This window comes from Nilaparvata lugens, unplaced genomic scaffold, assembly GCF_014356525.2.
Source record: "Nilaparvata lugens isolate BPH unplaced genomic scaffold, ASM1435652v1 scaffold5390, whole genome shotgun sequence".
NCBI lineage: Eukaryota > Metazoa > Arthropoda > Insecta > Hemiptera > Delphacidae > Nilaparvata > Nilaparvata lugens.
Genome location: NW_024091239.1, coordinates 2296 through 20714, shown reverse-complemented (window position 1 = coordinate 20714; position 18419 = coordinate 2296). Strand labels below are relative to the sequence as shown.

The window sequence follows — 18419 nt, the reverse complement described above, 5'->3', positions numbered from 1 at the left end:
GCTCAGTAATTGAGAATTCACATTGTTGATAAACGAAATAATAGGAAATAATCAATAGGCCTATCAGAAATGTATTAGATAAGTAATTAATATGAGGAATAGTCTCTGATATCGTTCAACATGCTATTTTCATTGTTGGCGGTACGTTGCAGCTCTCTCATTCATTAAGAATCTCTGTGTGTAGGGAGTATTGCTATCCTTGGCTGTCATTCAACAAAGTGATAGCGCTATCTCTTTCTCATATGTACTTGACTCTCACCAAATGAAGAATCAAACCATGTTGAAAACTATAGCCGATGATAATGTGATATTTCATCTATCATTCAGAGAGTTTATTATCAATTTATCTAAAAAATCATAAATATCAGAAAGTCTTGATTGATCTATAACTTAAAAATCAAAGAAAAATGATCCGGTTTGAATAGAAATAGCTACGATAAACCCTCGTCCAGCAATAGCCATTGAAAATTATAGAATCCTGACCAAGGTACATCATATTCCAAGATTCTAGTAATAAATAACCATTATAAATTCAATTAATTACAACCAAGAAGACATAATACTGAGTTCAAATCTTATAATACTTCAAAGCATCATATGACTAACTGTGAGACGGTTTACATCTAAACAATGGACATAAGAATACACCTATTTTAAAAAACTATAGTGAGGTCCACGTTATAATGGCAGTGGATAAAGATAGAAGAATAGCGATGCCGATTCTCTGCATTAATTATTTATATTTCAACACTGTCAAAAACATAATTGGCATCGTTGTGAACCTAGAAAAGGATAGTAACATCGGCTTTGTCGAATGATAGACAAGGATAGCAAAACCAAAGTTGATCAAATACTGTCATTATAGCGTGGACCTCACTATAGTAACATAGTATCATATCAATTTAATTAATACTTATATTTACATTATATTAAAATAGTTATTCTTCTCAGATAAATATCTAAGTGATTCTTCATACATTTCTATTGCTTCACTTAAATTTATATTTATGTACAAATTGGGAAATGACTTGAAGAGTCAGAGTGCCGGTTGCACAAAAGCCGGTTAAATCTTACCGTGGTTAATTCCACGAGAACCAATCAGAGAAGCTGTCTTTTCAAAAAAGACTTGTCTGATTTAAAATTGGTTCTCGTGAAATTAATTATGGTTAAAATTTAACCGGCTGTTGTGCAACCGGGTCACAATCTGATGAATTATGACCAAAAATATTCAACTAACAATAGTTACAACTCATTTTTACTTAATAATAATATAACTTTGAACGGAATTATTTACAAGTCATGAAAGATAATCTATAATCTTACATAATACTTTTGAACAAATACTTATTGATATTCCAAAGGTTGAATATTGTCTTTGTAGGTAATATCAAATAAGCTTTCTGTCATCTTACAATTCATCATTTGAACAACTCATGGATTAAGTTCAAATTTGGACCTATCACTGCTAATGATTGTCATTAATATTATCTTATTGAATACAATAGATCACACGAATTTGATTGGAGGAAGCATCCATACAATAGATCGTCATAACATATTTCATCTTTATAACAGTTATATTGTATGAATGGAGAGGCATATAGCAGTAATTTATTGATTCAGTCATAAAATTTCAAAAGATTCGTTGATTATTATCGTTGTATACGTTAGAAATTCAACAAATCATAGGTAGACTAGTTGATAAAAGAATCCTTTTTATATCTCATGTAGGCCTGATCTTAATTCTAGATACTGAATTCAGTGACTACATCAAGAGCTGAAAGACTAAGTATCTCACAATTTCTTCTTGAAAACCTTGCTGTAAAATAGTACATGGTACGTACTTCGAGTCCGTGGTAAATATATCAAAAACTGACATGGATCTCTCAAATGCTTCCAGAAAGTTCTGTAGCAGCTCCATGATTGGTCGAGCTGTTCACACAACAATACTGGCCTGCCATTGGCTGCCATGGAATAGTCACTCCCACTTGGATGTCAGTCATTGCTGTTTGGAGTGCCATTTTAAACTCAACTCATTATTCAACCAATTCTTCTTCTTCTTTTTCATATTTCTTCCTTCACCTTCTATTTCCATCTTTTACTTGTTATTATCTTCTGTTTCTGCTACTGCATTCTGCTCCACAATATTATCAGAAATCTGCTTCACAGAAAACTTTAACAGTAACACTATAACTTATGTAATATCGTTCGTGACATAAAGTATCACTTTCTGGAATAAAAGAGCAAAATCTTTGATTAACAATGATATTATATTACCTTACTTCTACCCTTACTCTATACCTTACGTATTTTATTGTCTATTCTTCACTTTCTCCTTCATCTTGTTCTTTTTCCTTATCGTTGATCTCAAGAAAATCGATATGAGCTTTTCATTTCTCTGTGTCTTCAAGAAGAAAACACTCAGCAAAGAGCTCTCATCAAACTCTTGTGGATATGAATATTTTCCATGTTGATGTATCCCATGATAGATGCACATGTATATCCACATGAATGATTGATTTTGTCATTTCCGATGCAAGAAAAACCTCTGGCTACTTTTCGACGACTTCAACAATCGGTCACGAAAAATAGCACTGGATTTTCGTCAGAAGTAACTGTCAAATTCATCTGATCAGACGTCTTGAAAGAATCGGCTCCCAGAGGTTCACGCTGACATCTGGGTCCATTTCAGTCTGAAACAAACAATAAAAAGTGTTAAGAATCGTTCATTTGTTGAGTTGATGACCAGCATCTAATAGTGAGATGTAAAGATTTTAAATGTAGTCAGCATCTTATTCAAATTGGTTTGCTATCCTTGTCTGTCATTGAACAAAGCAGAGAGCTCTATCCTTCCCCAACACCGGTTGGAAAATATTGCATCCTACTCGAACTTAATTGCTTATTCGATCGAATAAACAATTTCTGAAGACAACTAAGCCTTGCTTTTCATCATAATGAATATTATTTCTCTGCTGGGTGGAAAGAGAATACCGTTGTTTCTTATGGAAGTGCTCACACCACAAATTAATAAGTGTGAACACTCTCATTAGAGGCAAGGAAATTCTCTTGTTACCCAGAGGATAAGAAATTATTGGAGAGCATGGCTTTATTGACATCACTATTTTATTTAATTATACTTGAAATCCAAACACTGTCAAGGAAAATTAACAACAAATCTATGAAACTGTTATAAAGCCAGTTGTGTTATACGGGCAGAAACCTGGGTTTTGAAAAAGAAGGAGAAGACCTACTCAGTAAATGGGAACGGAAGATTCTGAGAAGAATATACGGTCCAGTATGTATTGATGGAGAATGGAGACTTCGTTCGAATCAAGAGCTGCGTGACCTGTACAGAAAACCACCTATTGTACATGAGATCAAAGTGAGATGCTTGAGCTGGTTGGGTCATGTAGAAAGAATGAGCGATGAAAGAGCCGTTAAAAAGTTTTCAGAGAAACCCAGGCGGAAGAAGGTTGAAAGGATGTCCACGCAAGCACTGGCTGGAGGATGTGGAAGATGATCTCCGGAAAATAGGCGTTAGGGGATGGAGACGCAAGACTGCCGACAGAGAGGAGTGGAGAGGCATTCTTGAGGAGGCTAAGGCCCTGGATGGGCTGTAGTGCCATGGAGTAAGTAAGTATTTATTTAATTGCTGGGTGGCAAGAGAATACCGTTGTTTCTTATGGAAGTGTTCACACCACAAACAAAAATATTAACACATCATAGTCAACGGTACTCTCTTGTAACCCAGGGATCAGAAATAAGTCGGAGACCTTGGCTTTTTTGTATCACTATTTTATTTAGTTGCTGAGTGGCAAGAGAATACCATTGTTTCTTATGGAGGTGTTCACACGACAAACAAACGTGAACACTCTCATTAGAGGCAACGAAATTCTCTTGCTACGCAACAGATTAAAGATTAGTCGAAGACCTTGGTTTTCTTTGTATCACTATTTCATTTAGCTGCTGGATGGCAAGAGAATACCGTTGTTTCTTATGGAGGTGTTCACACCACAAATAAGTGTGAACACTCTCATTAGAGGCAAAGGTATTCTTTTGCTACCCACCAGTTCAAATATCAGTTGGAGCATTGCTTTATTCGCATCACTATTTCTGTACCTCAGAGTTGAAAGGGCGTAAGTCTCAGACAGCTGATTTTACAGGAGATTCCAAAAAGTATTACAATCCCAGCCGAGGCTAAAAGAGCGTAAGTCGAATCAGCATTACACTTACTTGTCAATCATTGGACTCACATTGGTTCAGTTCTAATGCTTACTGGACTTACGCTTTTCAGCTCTGACTATTTTCAATCAATACTGCAGAGGACTTACGTTATCTTGAATCCATAGAGTTCAAAAAACTGAACAAGACCATTTTTGTCAAAAATGGACTATTGCTCCTCTAGCTCTAAAGTACAGATTTATGTATATTATGTACTCTGAGATACTGAAATCTTGTCACTATTTCTACATTAATTCAATAACCTAGAGAATTACCTTGCTCCTGGTACCAACAGCATTAGAACTATCACTCTCGTCATCCCAGGATAGCTTTTTCACCCTCTTGGAATTGAGCCATCGGCCATGACACTTTTCCACCCTGTTGAGGAAGAAAATAGTTATTATTCAAGTAAATTCCTCTATAATTTCATCAAGATTAGGAAGATAGTTAGAATGGAACTGATCTATCCGTTTCTATTCTTATTGGGTGACAAAACTTTGAAAAATGTTAAAACTGTCATGGATTTGCTGTGAACTTATTTATTATTTATCATTTATTCGTGGACATAATCACAAATCATATAAATATGATTAGGAAGGAACAACAGGCTTTGCCCAATCTATTCCATTCCCAAATTTTGATAAATTAATAAAATGTTCAAAAAATAGGTTATGTTTCTACTGTAAAAGATTTTAGTTCAATTTTCGTCCAAAAATGAATATAAGCTAAACATTTGAATTAAGAGAAATTTATTATTAAAACACCAAACTATATTCAAATATAACACTCAATTATCACTTCTTATTGAATTAATCAAGTAATTTTTAGAAGGGAGTCGATGTAGGGTATCAATACTATAGGCTACTCGATTGTATGATAGAATACTACAATATAGCTACACAACACAAAATATTTAGAGGATTAATGATCGGTACCATAGTTAGGTTCACATTATAATATCAGTGGGGAAAGATAGGAGAACTGCGTTGTCGATTCTCTGCCTTGACACTTCCTTCTACAGAGGATAGCTGATAACGGTATATTTAATGTAATATCATAGAGAAACAATAGCATAAGCAGATTTCCTATGGTATAGTGCGTTTATGTCGCAACTTTTACTGTTGTCTCAAGCCGATTACTGTCGATTAATGTAGATTTTTACTGTTTTGACCGGGTAAGAGTGTATGAACGGCACAATATGAGAGACTACCAGCGTCATAAAGCTACACGGGAAAGAACTACGTGGACTATCAGCTTGAGATAACAGTAAAAGTTGCGACATAACGCCTATACCATGGGACTTTTTTACTTAAATTAATCAATTCTATTTGATTCTTCAACAAATATACTTCTCAATTATTTAATGATAATATTCACATAATTGAGATTGGATATTTTGTTAATCAATTATATTTTGTAAATTGTTGAAACACGATCTGGCAACGTTGTGGAGCTAGAAAAGAATAGATATATCAGCTCTGACTGATGATAGACAAGGATAGCAACACCATTTCCAATCAAATATTGATTGCCATTATAACGAGGACCTCAACATAAACTTTATTGTATAATAGGGTACTATATTTATTTATTATAATAAATAATATAAATAATCACCTATAAATAATTAATAATCACCTATAAAGGCGACTTTCTAGAAGTATTTAAAGCCCAGATGATGATGATCGATGAATGATAATACAATGAAGGTAGAGTTATGAAATAATAAAATTATAGGTTATGCTATCCACTTGAATTGATTTGAGTCCACTTTTCGGTTCAGAAATAAATAAACTAGAAATTTTGAATTTGATTTGATTAAAAACCGAATATGATAGATAATAGAAGGATTACATTCAATAAACTCTCAGAACTTGAAATTAGAGTTATTCAAAAATGTTTAACCAGAAATAAAACGCAAACTAATTCACTGAAAGCACAGCTGTTATAATAAGTCCTAAACGAAAATATTATCAAATTTGCAATTAATAATAGGAGAGTGGGGCTCGGTTGCACAAAAGCCGGTTAAGTTTTAACAGTGAATAATTCCATGAGAACCAATCAAAAGTTTTGAGAAGACGGCTTCTCTGATTGGTTCTTGTGGAATTAATCACGGTTAACATTTAACCGGCTGTTGTGTAATCGGCACTTAATGATCTAGAAACATAATTAAAATACACCAATTAAGTTATTGTATGATAATATTCATAAAATTTTAATGCCTCTTTACTGACCTGTGTGAGGTATTGTTGGAAGACGCGGCGTCATCAGTGGGAGGAGACGGAGTGCGAGAAGGGGGTACCTGGGGTGGCAGGGGGCCACCTTATGCTTTTTGGGGTGGTGTTGCAGGGGTGGGGGAGGGTTGTGAGCGGTGATGATCTGCATGCGGCTGTTGGTTGGCGGCATCACTTGGGGTGGTAATCTTGTTGGGGGATTACGAGCCATTATACCTGCAAAATAAATTAATAAATATTAAAATATAACTCAAATTGAAAAATATAATCAATGATATTATTGATATTTATCACAGAAAATATATGAGTATATTCATTATAATGTTATCTATCACAATAAATAAATTGGCAATTATTAATTAAACTCAAATAATTAAAAAATATAATCAATGATATGATACAAATTTATCACAGAAAATATATATGAGAGAGGTGTAATTGATTATGAATTTAAATCATAGCCACCTCTAATACAAGGCCCCGGCCAACGATACCGGTATTGCAACGTCGCAGCGTAGGCCTAAAATCTAATACATGATTGGTGAAAAAGATCAGCTGGTATTTTTAAAAATCTTTTTCACCAATCATTAGATTCTAGGCCTACACTGCGACGTTGCAATATCGTAGGCCGGGGCCTTGTATTAGAGGTGGCTATGATTTAAATACATCATGGATCATGTCATAGTTAGTGAAGCTGCGTTTACACCAAAGTTATTAACAAAATGTTAATAAATTAATCCTTATAGATTTTATTAGGTTGAACACAACTTATCATACACATGATGAACATATGTGTTTGTCTAGTTCTGTTCAATCTAATAGAATCAAAAGGAATAAGTTATTAACATTTTATTAATAACTTTGGTGTAAGCGCAGCTTTACAGTCACAATGTTTTTTCAAAAAGCTGAGTTGTTGAGCCAGTTACACACACATCCATTTTTTACGTACAATTTTTTTGCTGTCCTTAGAAATTCTACCAGATTGAACGGAACTTTGCACACATATGATGTGTACAGATACGCATCAGTGTTTGCCAAGTTATTTTTGATCTAGAAGGATTTTTTAGGATGACAAAAAATGACGTCGAAAAATCAATGTGTGTGTAAGTGGCTTAACTGGAACAATTTGCAGGACATCTGAGCATCAACATGTCAATATCCATAGCAGCTTGTATTCAAAGAATGTCAGTTTTCATCACATTGTATACTTCAACATCTTGATTCATTTGTAATAAACTAAAAATACAAGCTGAATCAGTGGTAATGGATAAGTGAGAACATAAGTAGCCTAGTTATTATGATGGGTGTGACCACAGTTCGATCCAATCCTGAATGGAATTTGTTCGTTTTCAATAGAGCTCCAAAGTGATAAATCTTAATCTTGTTTTCAGCATGTAGTCTACCCAACGCTCTTGAACTACTACAATAATAAACTGCCGGTATCTAGGCTCAGTTTATGAGTTTTGCGAAGCATTTACTATCTCTAAATATGAGTAAAATACAGTAATTGAGGTGGCATTGTGCATTTTCTAGTGAAACTCCTATTTAGGTGCTACTGGAAAAATACTAGATAGTCCAGTATAGTATAGCCCCTATAGCGTATATAATCCATAAATACTATTTGAAAATATAGTGTTACTGTAGGAGGCCTTTCATTCTTCTTGTAATTCCGATGCTTCTAAATCTACTACTACGGCTGTTTCTGAAATAGAATCTTTTCTATTATTTTGCTGTTCAATACCTTGAATATCAATTTATCTCTCATATATTATCCATCCTCAGCAATACAATGAGATCTTCATCGTTGGTTACTGATTCAGCTAGAAGGAGAAACAATTAACATTTTACTAATTAATATTATATCATAGGCTATATTATAAGAACTCAATAATGTCTACGAAATTCCATACTATTCTCTCTCTCTCTCTCTCTCTCTCATCAACATCATCATCATCATCAATCTCATTACCCCCGCACAACCCTAGAGCTCATGAGTGGGTATTGCATCCACAGAAGAAAAATAAAAGTATGTCTGTTGTGAAATAGGTTCCAGTTGTATAGGTAAATAAATATTACTGATTTTTTCACTATGTTTGAAGTTAGTATTCTAATCGATTCAATTATTTCTAGTATAAGATTAAAAGTTCAGTATTATTGGTGCGTGTATGGTACAAGTATTAGTAGCACAAGTGATTCCATTTAATTATATTTCCACTAAGTAGGCCTTCAAGTTCTCCTACTGAGTTAAACTTGATTATTCAGAGATTTTCTAGATGAAATTTATTTATTTATTTATTTATTTATTTCATTGACAATTACAAATCATAATTATAATAAATATAATATGATTGGGAGAAGACAACAAGCATAGCTCAAAACTGTCTTCTCCCAAATTTTACAAATAAAAGTTTCAAAAAAGAATAAGGTTAAGATTTCACTTTCACTTCAAAAAGTCCAATTTCCACTTCAAAACTAATGACTAAACTAAAAATTTTGAATTTTGATATTTAAAAACTGATTAAAAACAAAAATATTTCACTCAAATCTCTACAAATTGGAATTTTTTGAGTAATTTTGCAAAATTTTGAGCCAGAAAAGAAACACAACTTCACTATTAGCACAGAAATTACAAGATATTTTCGAAAAATACTATTTGCAACTCACTTTTGACAGTAGCAGTGTAGGGCGAACTCCCCCTCGGCATTGTGGGTGTGGTATGACTCAAATTTGCGGTTCCATAAACGGGGTTTTCAATTTTTCCGCCAGGGGCGAAAGTGTCCTCATTTCGGGTATTTGGGGGTAACTTCTCTGGTTCTATTTGGTTTGCAATTATTCCGTTAGTTTTGCCCTCTCGGCTGCCTGATTTCGGCTTTTTGCTGCAAAAAATCATAGAGTTTAATTGTTATTAAATGCTAAGTTCATCGATCAACAGTATAAAATGTCAAATAAATAGTGAGTAATCTGAGTTGTCATTGGAAAGATGAAGGCTTAATGTCAGTAGATCTAAAAATTGAAACCCCAAGATGAGTTTTATCATAGAGAAATACAGCATAAGGAGATATCCCATGGTAAAGCATGGTACAATTTATGTTCCACATTTCAAGCTGATTTTGTGTTAACTCAAGCCCGTAGCCTACTTACAATAAGAGGGTACTTAAACTTAGAGTTTCTATTCCACAACGAGACAGAAAATCGGCTATTTATATAATGCCAGGCAGGTATATGATTTTCAAGTCATAATCAATCAGTTTGAGTTTCAATCTTCTCAGTCTATTGTTCACTATTTTGTTTGAATTCATCACTGCAATTGAAATAATGGAAGATAATCAGTAGTATGAGCTGAAACAGTATATACATGCTTACTCTAGTGTGGCACACGTTATAATGGCAGTAGATAAAGATAGAAGAATAGCGATGCCAATTCTCTGCATTAATTAATTATATTTCTACACCGTCAAAAACATAATTGTTATCGTTGTGGACCTAGAAAAGGATCGTACCACCGGCTTTGTCGAATGATAGACAAGGATAGCAAAACCAAAGTTGATCAAATACTGTCATTATAACGTGGACCGCACTATATACTAATCTTGATTCAGACTATCTTGAGTATAAATCATATCATTCAAATTTTCTGCAATTCCATATTTCATTGTTGTATGGTTTCTTTCACTAGCTTATTTCAAATTACTCTCTATTACGATGTTCGAGTGTTTATCGTATTCTATTACATGCATGATATACTGTGTTGAATAAATTGATATCTCATTTTATCTTATCTTATCTATCTGATTATAAATGCTTATCTTATATTATACTCACTGTTTATGAATGTAGAGTATGGATGACAATGATCAGTGCCAGTACTGATAGAATGGATCCGAAAACTATCATAACTATGAAACTGGCTCCTCCCACCCACGCATTGCCCGCTCGCCATATCACCGCCTCAGGTAAGTGCACTATTACTGGTACAGAAGCCTGAAAACACAGGAAAAGAAGGTTTGAATCAAGTTTTATTCAATCAAGTATTCATTGTATGAAGAGAACCAGAGTTCGAATCTCGACCGGGGCAAAAGTTTTGACCACAGCACAATCACATAGATACGGCAACCCCGTCTCTTTTAGGAGACGATAAACCGTCGGTCCCGACTACCTATAAAGTAGTCGTCATCTCTCATCATCATCCCTCTCACTCATTCTCATGGTCGTGTGTTAATGGGGAGGATATTTTAAATCCTTCTTAGAGAATCAACAATTAGCCTATTGTTGAAACACCGCCGATTTATGGAGTTACATCACATTATTATATTATCGTTATTCTAATTGCATTGATCTTTATTCTAATTGATTAATTTTTTATACTTTGTAAAGTTTGTTGAACAATTAGCATTACCGTCATTTGATGTAAATTAGTGTATAAGCCAGTGAATATTGTAACATACATGAATAAAGGAATCTAATCTAATCATTACCCACGCAGAAGCTCAAAAGCGTACGTATTATATACATTATTATTGCCTTATTATTATTATTATCCTGTTTGAGATTTTGCTTGACCACTCTTCCCCTGGACTCCGACCCCCAAAGGAGAGTGACAAGCGATTTTACCAGAGTGATTGCTCCACATGTCCATGTGGTAAACAATCATACTGGATCCGTTACCATTGAGGCTAGGGCCACACGAGCGCACAAAGTGCGTCCGTTGCAACTTAATTTTTGACGTCCGTTGTAGAAATACATAGAAGTGAATTGGTGACAACACACGAGGTACGTGCGTACCAAGTAACGGAAGTCTTAACGGACGGTGATTTTTGAACTGCGCAGAAATGCTACAACACACGTCGAGACATGCAAAAGTTATTGCTTGGTCTGGTTCAATTGCGTAAAGCCAACTGACGTTGACGCACCACACTCAACGCTCGTGTGGTGCCATTGGCGACAGCCGCAAAAAGTAAGTTGCAACGGACGCACTATGTGCGCTCGTGTGGCCCTAGCCTGAATCGTTTGCTCTGAGTAGACGTAATGAACCAAGGATGACAGCCTTCTGCATTGACCTTCGAACGAGTAGTAGCAGCTCTCTCTCAGGCTGGAATGGTTTCAATATTATCATTATTATTATTATATTATATACTATTACTTACAATGTATTATTAAATTTAAGATGGATTATTGTTGTATTTGTCAAGCTAGACTCTATTTGGTTTCTGTATATGTATTTATGAGAGTGAATAAATTTGAATTTGAATTATTACTATTATATTCGAAATGTCTGGTAAAAATATACAAAAGTGTAGATCTTGCATGAAAATTGTAATCAAATGTGAAAAGTTCCTCTAAATCATCTTCATCTGAATTGATTTCAACTTGATTGAATCAACGTTGATTTCAACGAATTGATCCAATTCAACGAAAAAATGTTTGATTAAAAAGTATTACAAGGGTTGCCTACTAGTTTTTTTCTATAGTTAATTAATGTGTGATTCATCCAACACTTCAAAGTTTCTAAGTAATGTTTCTGAAATGTGCTTACTTGTCTGGGAGGTATTCCTTATCAGTAGCTACAGCAACTAGATGAGCTGTACTGCTGTTAAGAGCTGACAGGTCCTTGATTCTTATTTGTCCAGAGTCATCGATTGTGAACATTCTGAAAAGTAATTATCATAAATGATGAGAGTCAACATAGATCATCAAAAATGAATCCTAATTTTTTTATAATATTTTTTATTCCAATTCATGGATCAACCAATCAGACAGCATTGCTGCAACTATTATTAATTTTATTATAATTGAGACATTCAATTAATTTTACATTTAGGAATAAAAAATAAAATATAAATTCCTTTTTTTCAAATTGTTTATTAACAACATGTTCGGCTATTGTGATTTCAAAAAAAGTATACTTAAATTTTTATTTTCATTTCTATTCAAGAGTAGATTTAGGCTCTTGCCTGTTCCAACTCACAACAGTATATTATATCTAATCTATTACAATAAAGTATTATTTTCTAGAATTCAAATGGAAGAAAAATGTTTGGCTATCCCATATTTTATATTTTATTGCCATATTTTCAGAGATATACCTATCTCACTTTCCCCTATGGGGTAGTAGTTTAGGATTTTCAAGGGAATCCTTTCTATTCTGTGTTCATTAATTGTTAGAGTTGACTCTATTCATTAACTAGGCTTAGGGCTCGCTTCGCTCGCCATATCCGTCTAGCATGGGGGCTCCGCCCCCTGGACCCCCGGCTGGATCGTCCAAAAATGAGATCAGCGGGCTCGCTCCGCTCGCCTGCATTTTTCATTTGAGCATGCTTCATTCCACCAGAAAGTCAATGTACTGAGAAAACACAGAAAAGCTGAGAAAAACGCTGATTTTGGGCGTATCTTTGATGAAATATTAAAGTCACCTGATCACAAAATTTTTAGACCCTAGATAAACCTCTGTACCAAATTTGAAAATGTTCTGTCTATTACTTGATGAAATAACTGAGAAAACGCAAAAAAAACCGCTTGGGTGTATCTTTGGCGTTATTTCAAATTCCTTCTAACACAACATTATTACACCTCAGCTGAGCTTCTGTAGTAAATTTGAACATTTTCTGTTCATTTGTTCTCGATAAAGCTGAGAAAGCGAAAAAACGCTAGAAAAATGCAGATTTTAGGCATATCTTTGGCGTTATTTCAAATTCCTCCTAACACAACATTATTACACCCCAGCTGAGCTTCTGTAATAAATTTCAACATTTTCTGTTCATTTGTTCTCGGTAAAGCTGAGAAAACGCTGGAAAACCGCAGATTTTTGGCGTTTCTTTGGATATTTTTCCAAATCCGTTCTTAGTGCGCCTCTAAAGGGCCAACTGAACACACCTACCAAATTTGATCGTTTTTGGTCCGGTAGATTTTTATTTCTGCGAGTGAGTGAGTCAGTGAATCAGTGAGTGAGTGCCATTTCGCTTTTATATACATAGATTTGATATAGTTAACTCAAATTACATAACACAAAACTAGCAATATTAAACTATTAATCGATTTCTTACCTTGCAGCAGGTCCCCTCAAACTGAGCGTAATAAAATCCCCTCTATCACCATCTGCCGCTTCTACTTTCCCCACCATCAACCCGGCTTCTCCTTCCTCATCCTCACGCACTTCCCCTCTCTCCCTGGGGATCTCGGGAACGAAGAACTCGTATTGAGGATATCGGAAACGGGGGTCCCAGTCATTAACGTTGAGCACTGATATGTTCACGTTGGCAGTTGCGTTCTAAAAAAAAAGGAGACGAAAATCGGTTTAGAAAATTCTACAGTTGAGGTGAAAAAAGATGATACTGTCAGTTCCACATAATTTTTGTTCATGGGGTAAATTCTACAGTTGATCAATAAACTGCAAAGAACCACTACCTCCGTAAACAAAGCCGTTGTGCATAATTCGTGTGACGTCAGCGCAGGTAGGGCTCGATTACTGTCTATTACTGTCGACTGTTGTCTATTATTACTGTATTGTTGTGGTAAGTGTGTGAGAACGGCACAGTATGAGAGACTAGTAGTGGCACATAGCTTCACCAAAAACAACTACTAGGACTATCGGCTTGAGTTAACAGTGAAATTTGCAACATAAGCGCCCTATACAGTATCATCTCAACTTGATACACAACACCATAATTTGATATCAAACTTCCAAACTTTAAATTAATTCTTCAAACCATGGGATACCTTCTTATACTATCTTTTCTCTATGTCACCATATACAGTATCACCAAAAATGATAATGTATCACCACACATGATACGTATCAACCAATATGATACAGTATCACCTCAACTTGATACACAACACATTATTTGATATCAAACTTCCAAACTTTGAATGAATTCTTCAAACCATGGATATCTTCTTATGCTATCTTTTCTTTATGGTGTCACAATATACAGTATCACCCACATGATACAGTATCAAACCAATATGATACAGTATCATTTCAACTTGATACACAACACCATAATTTGATACGCAACTTCCAAACTTTGAATGCATTCATTAAACCATGGGATATCTTCTTATGCTATCTTTTCTCCATGGTTTCACCATAACAGTATCACCAAAAATGATAATGTATCACCACACATGATACAGTATCAAACCAATATGATACATTATCATCTCAACTTGATACACAACACCATAATTCGATACCAAACTTCCAAACTTTGGATGAATTCTTCAAACTTTTGGTGTGGTTGAGAAGTTGATTTTGTGGTAATTATTAATTTTGGATGAAAAAGACTAAGAAATTGTCAAAAACCACAGATTTATTGTTTTCTTGATCATGGTGATTCTGTTGCTTAAGCCGCCATTTTGTCACATCGTTGAGTGGAAGGAGACTGTCTAGCTGGGCCAATGGCAGGCTTTCATGCCCTTGACCAATAGCAGTACTCGCCTACTAGTATAAAATCTGCTGCTCTTGTATTTAGTTTTAGTTTAGATTGACAATGGTGTAATAACCGAAACCGGTCTTTCTAATTATGATTTATCTTCTGTGATTGTTTTTTAGTGTTATCATTTTTCACAGATCCTTATAATCAGGGGATTGATGATTGAGTACTTTATTTATGTAGATTACAATATAAACTGGCTATACACTCATACAAAGCTTACAAAACAGCAAAGTTTTAGATGAATTTACATAGCATAAACTAAGAAAATAATTTTGAACTGTACAATGATATAAAAAAATCAATTTGAAATAACCCACAAGATAATATGTAATGCATCTACATAAATTGGCGGAGCTTTGGACATATCAATGTCCATCTTTGGGAAGAATATTAAAAATATCCTTCCCAGTAACTCTCTATCAAGGGGATGATTGATTGATTGAGTACTTTATTTATGTAGATTACAATATATACTGGCTTATACACTTATATACAATAGCTCATAATACAGCAAAATTATAGATGAATTTACAAATACAGACTAAGAAAATAATTATTGAACTGTATATGATATGAAAAAGCAATTTGTAATATAATAACTATACATAATAATTATATTGTTATGCATCTACATGAATTGGCGGAGCTTTGGACATATCAATTTCCATTCTTCGGAAAGAATATTAAAAATATCCTCTCCACTAACTCTCTACCAAACCTAAGTAGAGAGGAAGAAGAGAGGAAAGTTCTTTAGGGTGTGATCACATTAAATGCGTGTGTGTGCAAGTGCACGTCGAATCATGCATGAGCCAAAAAACAAAATCTTGAAAGAGTCATTGAAACAAGTTGTGACTTGCATGCAGCTGCTCACACTGAACGCAACCAGCAAGTGCAAGCGTTCAGTGTGAGGTTCCTATTGCTTTTCTCACATTTTGTTTCACATCTGCACGCTTGGTCATGCATAACAAGCTGCACTTGCACATCCAATGTGATCCACCCCAAGTTACCTCAACCAACCAATCATGCACTTGGACATATATGGATTCAATGTGATCACACCCCAAGTTACCTTATCCCGGTGCCTGTTAGTGATGACAGTGAGTAAACACTGTTGAGAGGAACATTCTCCAGGACTCCAGCCAAGTAGTGCGTCTGGAGAAACTGGAGTTCCCGGAGCGAAGTTCCAGGGCGACTCACTGTCAACGTGGTCAGGCGTAGCGGTCTGGGTTGTCAAACTGGGTTGCCTGGAAACATTTTAAATATTTATAATATCATAATAGGAAAAATTATTTCTATTAATTGCTTGTTACTAGTAATAAATGTGTTCATTGTGGAAGGTAGAATCGATCTGAATGTTAATTTATAAATCGTTATCAAGAGATGGTTACCTATGGTTAAATTATGAATAAGAAGATAATATCGGGGGACCGAGCTTTGCTCTGGAGTGTAAAAGCATAGAAAATTTGTAACGAAAGATTGAATTATAGTTTATATTTATTTATTCATTTTCTCAGTCTTACAATTATTTTTACAGTTATATGAGGAGGCACAACAGGCTTATGCCCAAAACTGTCCCTTTTCAAATTCATACTACAGTCCAAATCAAAATCTAGGTTAAGCTACTATCACTCTTAAAAATAACAATCCATTCACACTTGAAAAAAACAAACACATCATCAATTCAAATAGATATACTATGAATTCTATTTAGATGATATACTATGTGACAATATGTTAATATGCTATGTACTATTCTACACTAACAGCATCTAGTACTATTTTGGACTTTCTGAAGTAAACATGTTTTCTAAAAAAAAAAGAGAAATAAACGAAAATAAGTTTTGCTGAATTTTTCTTTTCATGAGATCAGCTGGGTGATCCCACGCATGCACTTGTTCACTCTCTTCCATTACGGTATCGACAGACGACAAAATTTCCATCTGTTTTTTCAAGGACGTATTTATCCTTTTGATGTCCTTTAGCGAGTTATCTCAGGGTTGAGACCTAGTGCAATCGAATTTCCATATCATAAACTACTTTGTTCCAATTTCGTGAGAATCGTTAGAGCCGTTTTCGAGATCCGGTTACATACAGACATATAACTTCTAAACATATCGACAGAAATTGCTCGTGTGATAGTTTAGGATATCAGATCACGATAATTAAATGCAGAGATGAATTATCACAGAAACTCAGAGAGTTTCAAGAAAACCAGGTTTCTCGAGTTCCAGTTATATTTTGATCTTAGTATCAGAAGATAAGGATAATCTGCTTCATTCACTTGAACGAGGAAATCCACCACAATCATCAACTCAAGAAAACATCTGGTCAATGATCTAATAACTGATTCACTAATATTAACTATATAGTTAACTATATTTTCCTCTCCCTATTATTTGATAATGATGTACTTATTGTATAAATGAATAATTAATTCAATGAATACTAAATAATGAAACAATTCTCTATCACTATCTACATGTCGTGAGAGTTTACAGAAAGACGGGGTGTTCTACATAATCCAGTACTAACTAGCAAGTTATAATAATTATTATTATCAGCAAATGACTTTCAATGGTGGGGAGACCCAAGGGTAGTTCCACCTCGCCGTATATAGTCCAAACTAGCGAGTATGAATTATTGTCATTAGTCCTATAAAAAGCACTCATGGAAATAATACACTGCTATATAGGAATCCAGCTTCATACACTACCTCCGTGAACAAAGCCAAAATGCATTCTGGTGAAGTAAGCGCAGGTAGGGCTCCTACACCAATAAAAATCTGTTGATTTCAGCTGATCTATATCAGCTAGTGCTTTTTATTGGTGTAGGAGCCCTACCTGTGCTGACGTTACCATCAACCACCTGTCAGGAACTATGACTTTGTTTACGGAGGTTGTGCTTCATACCGATTGGTAATATAGGCGATTATAATAACTAGTAGTTCTGTGAACAGTAGACCTCGCGCTCAGTAAGTTACATTGGCCTGTTGTTATTTTTCTCAAAAATTAATATAATTTATCAATTTTAAATGTCGAGAAAAAATTCTAAATAAACATAGAGCTTTCTGTCCTATCGTACTGTGACGTGTCGTCCCGAATGTGAGCGTGAGCGCTGTTACAGGTCTGGCTGCAACTGTCTACAACGTTGATGGAAAGATACATTTTCAAGATGTTCGATGTTTTTGAACGGGTAGTATTATAGTCCACTTGACAGTTATTTATGATGAATAATTCTATAGTCTGATTTTTACTCTAATATTGGAGTATAAAGGAGGCTCCTTTCTCCTTTTATATTATCCTTGAAATGTGAAATTTTCAAAACCTTGTATATACTCGACGCGCAATTAAAATAGAACATACCTGTCAAATCTAATGAAATCTATTACCTTGTTTCGCCGTAAATGCGCAACATATAAACATAATAACATTTAAACATTAAGAGAAATGCCAAACTGTCGACTTGATCTTAGACCTCACTTCGCTCGGTCAATAATTGTAATAATATTGCCGATTGATAATAGCTATGT

General features: G+C 34.6%; 1 protein-coding gene across 1 annotated transcript; it reads right to left on the bottom strand.

The window, feature by feature from the left end:
- Positions 1-6471: 6471 nt before the first annotated feature.
- On the bottom strand, positions 6472-16134 carry LOC120355966 (cadherin-87A-like; the record flags this gene model as incomplete). Its single annotated transcript, XM_039444737.1, has 6 exons — positions 6472-6671; positions 9120-9331; positions 10278-10436; positions 11989-12102; positions 13496-13719; positions 15960-16134. Coding segments are annotated over 4 exons (529 nt in total), but the record flags the coding sequence as incomplete, so codon positions are not given.
- Positions 16135-18419: the final 2285 nt, after the last annotated feature.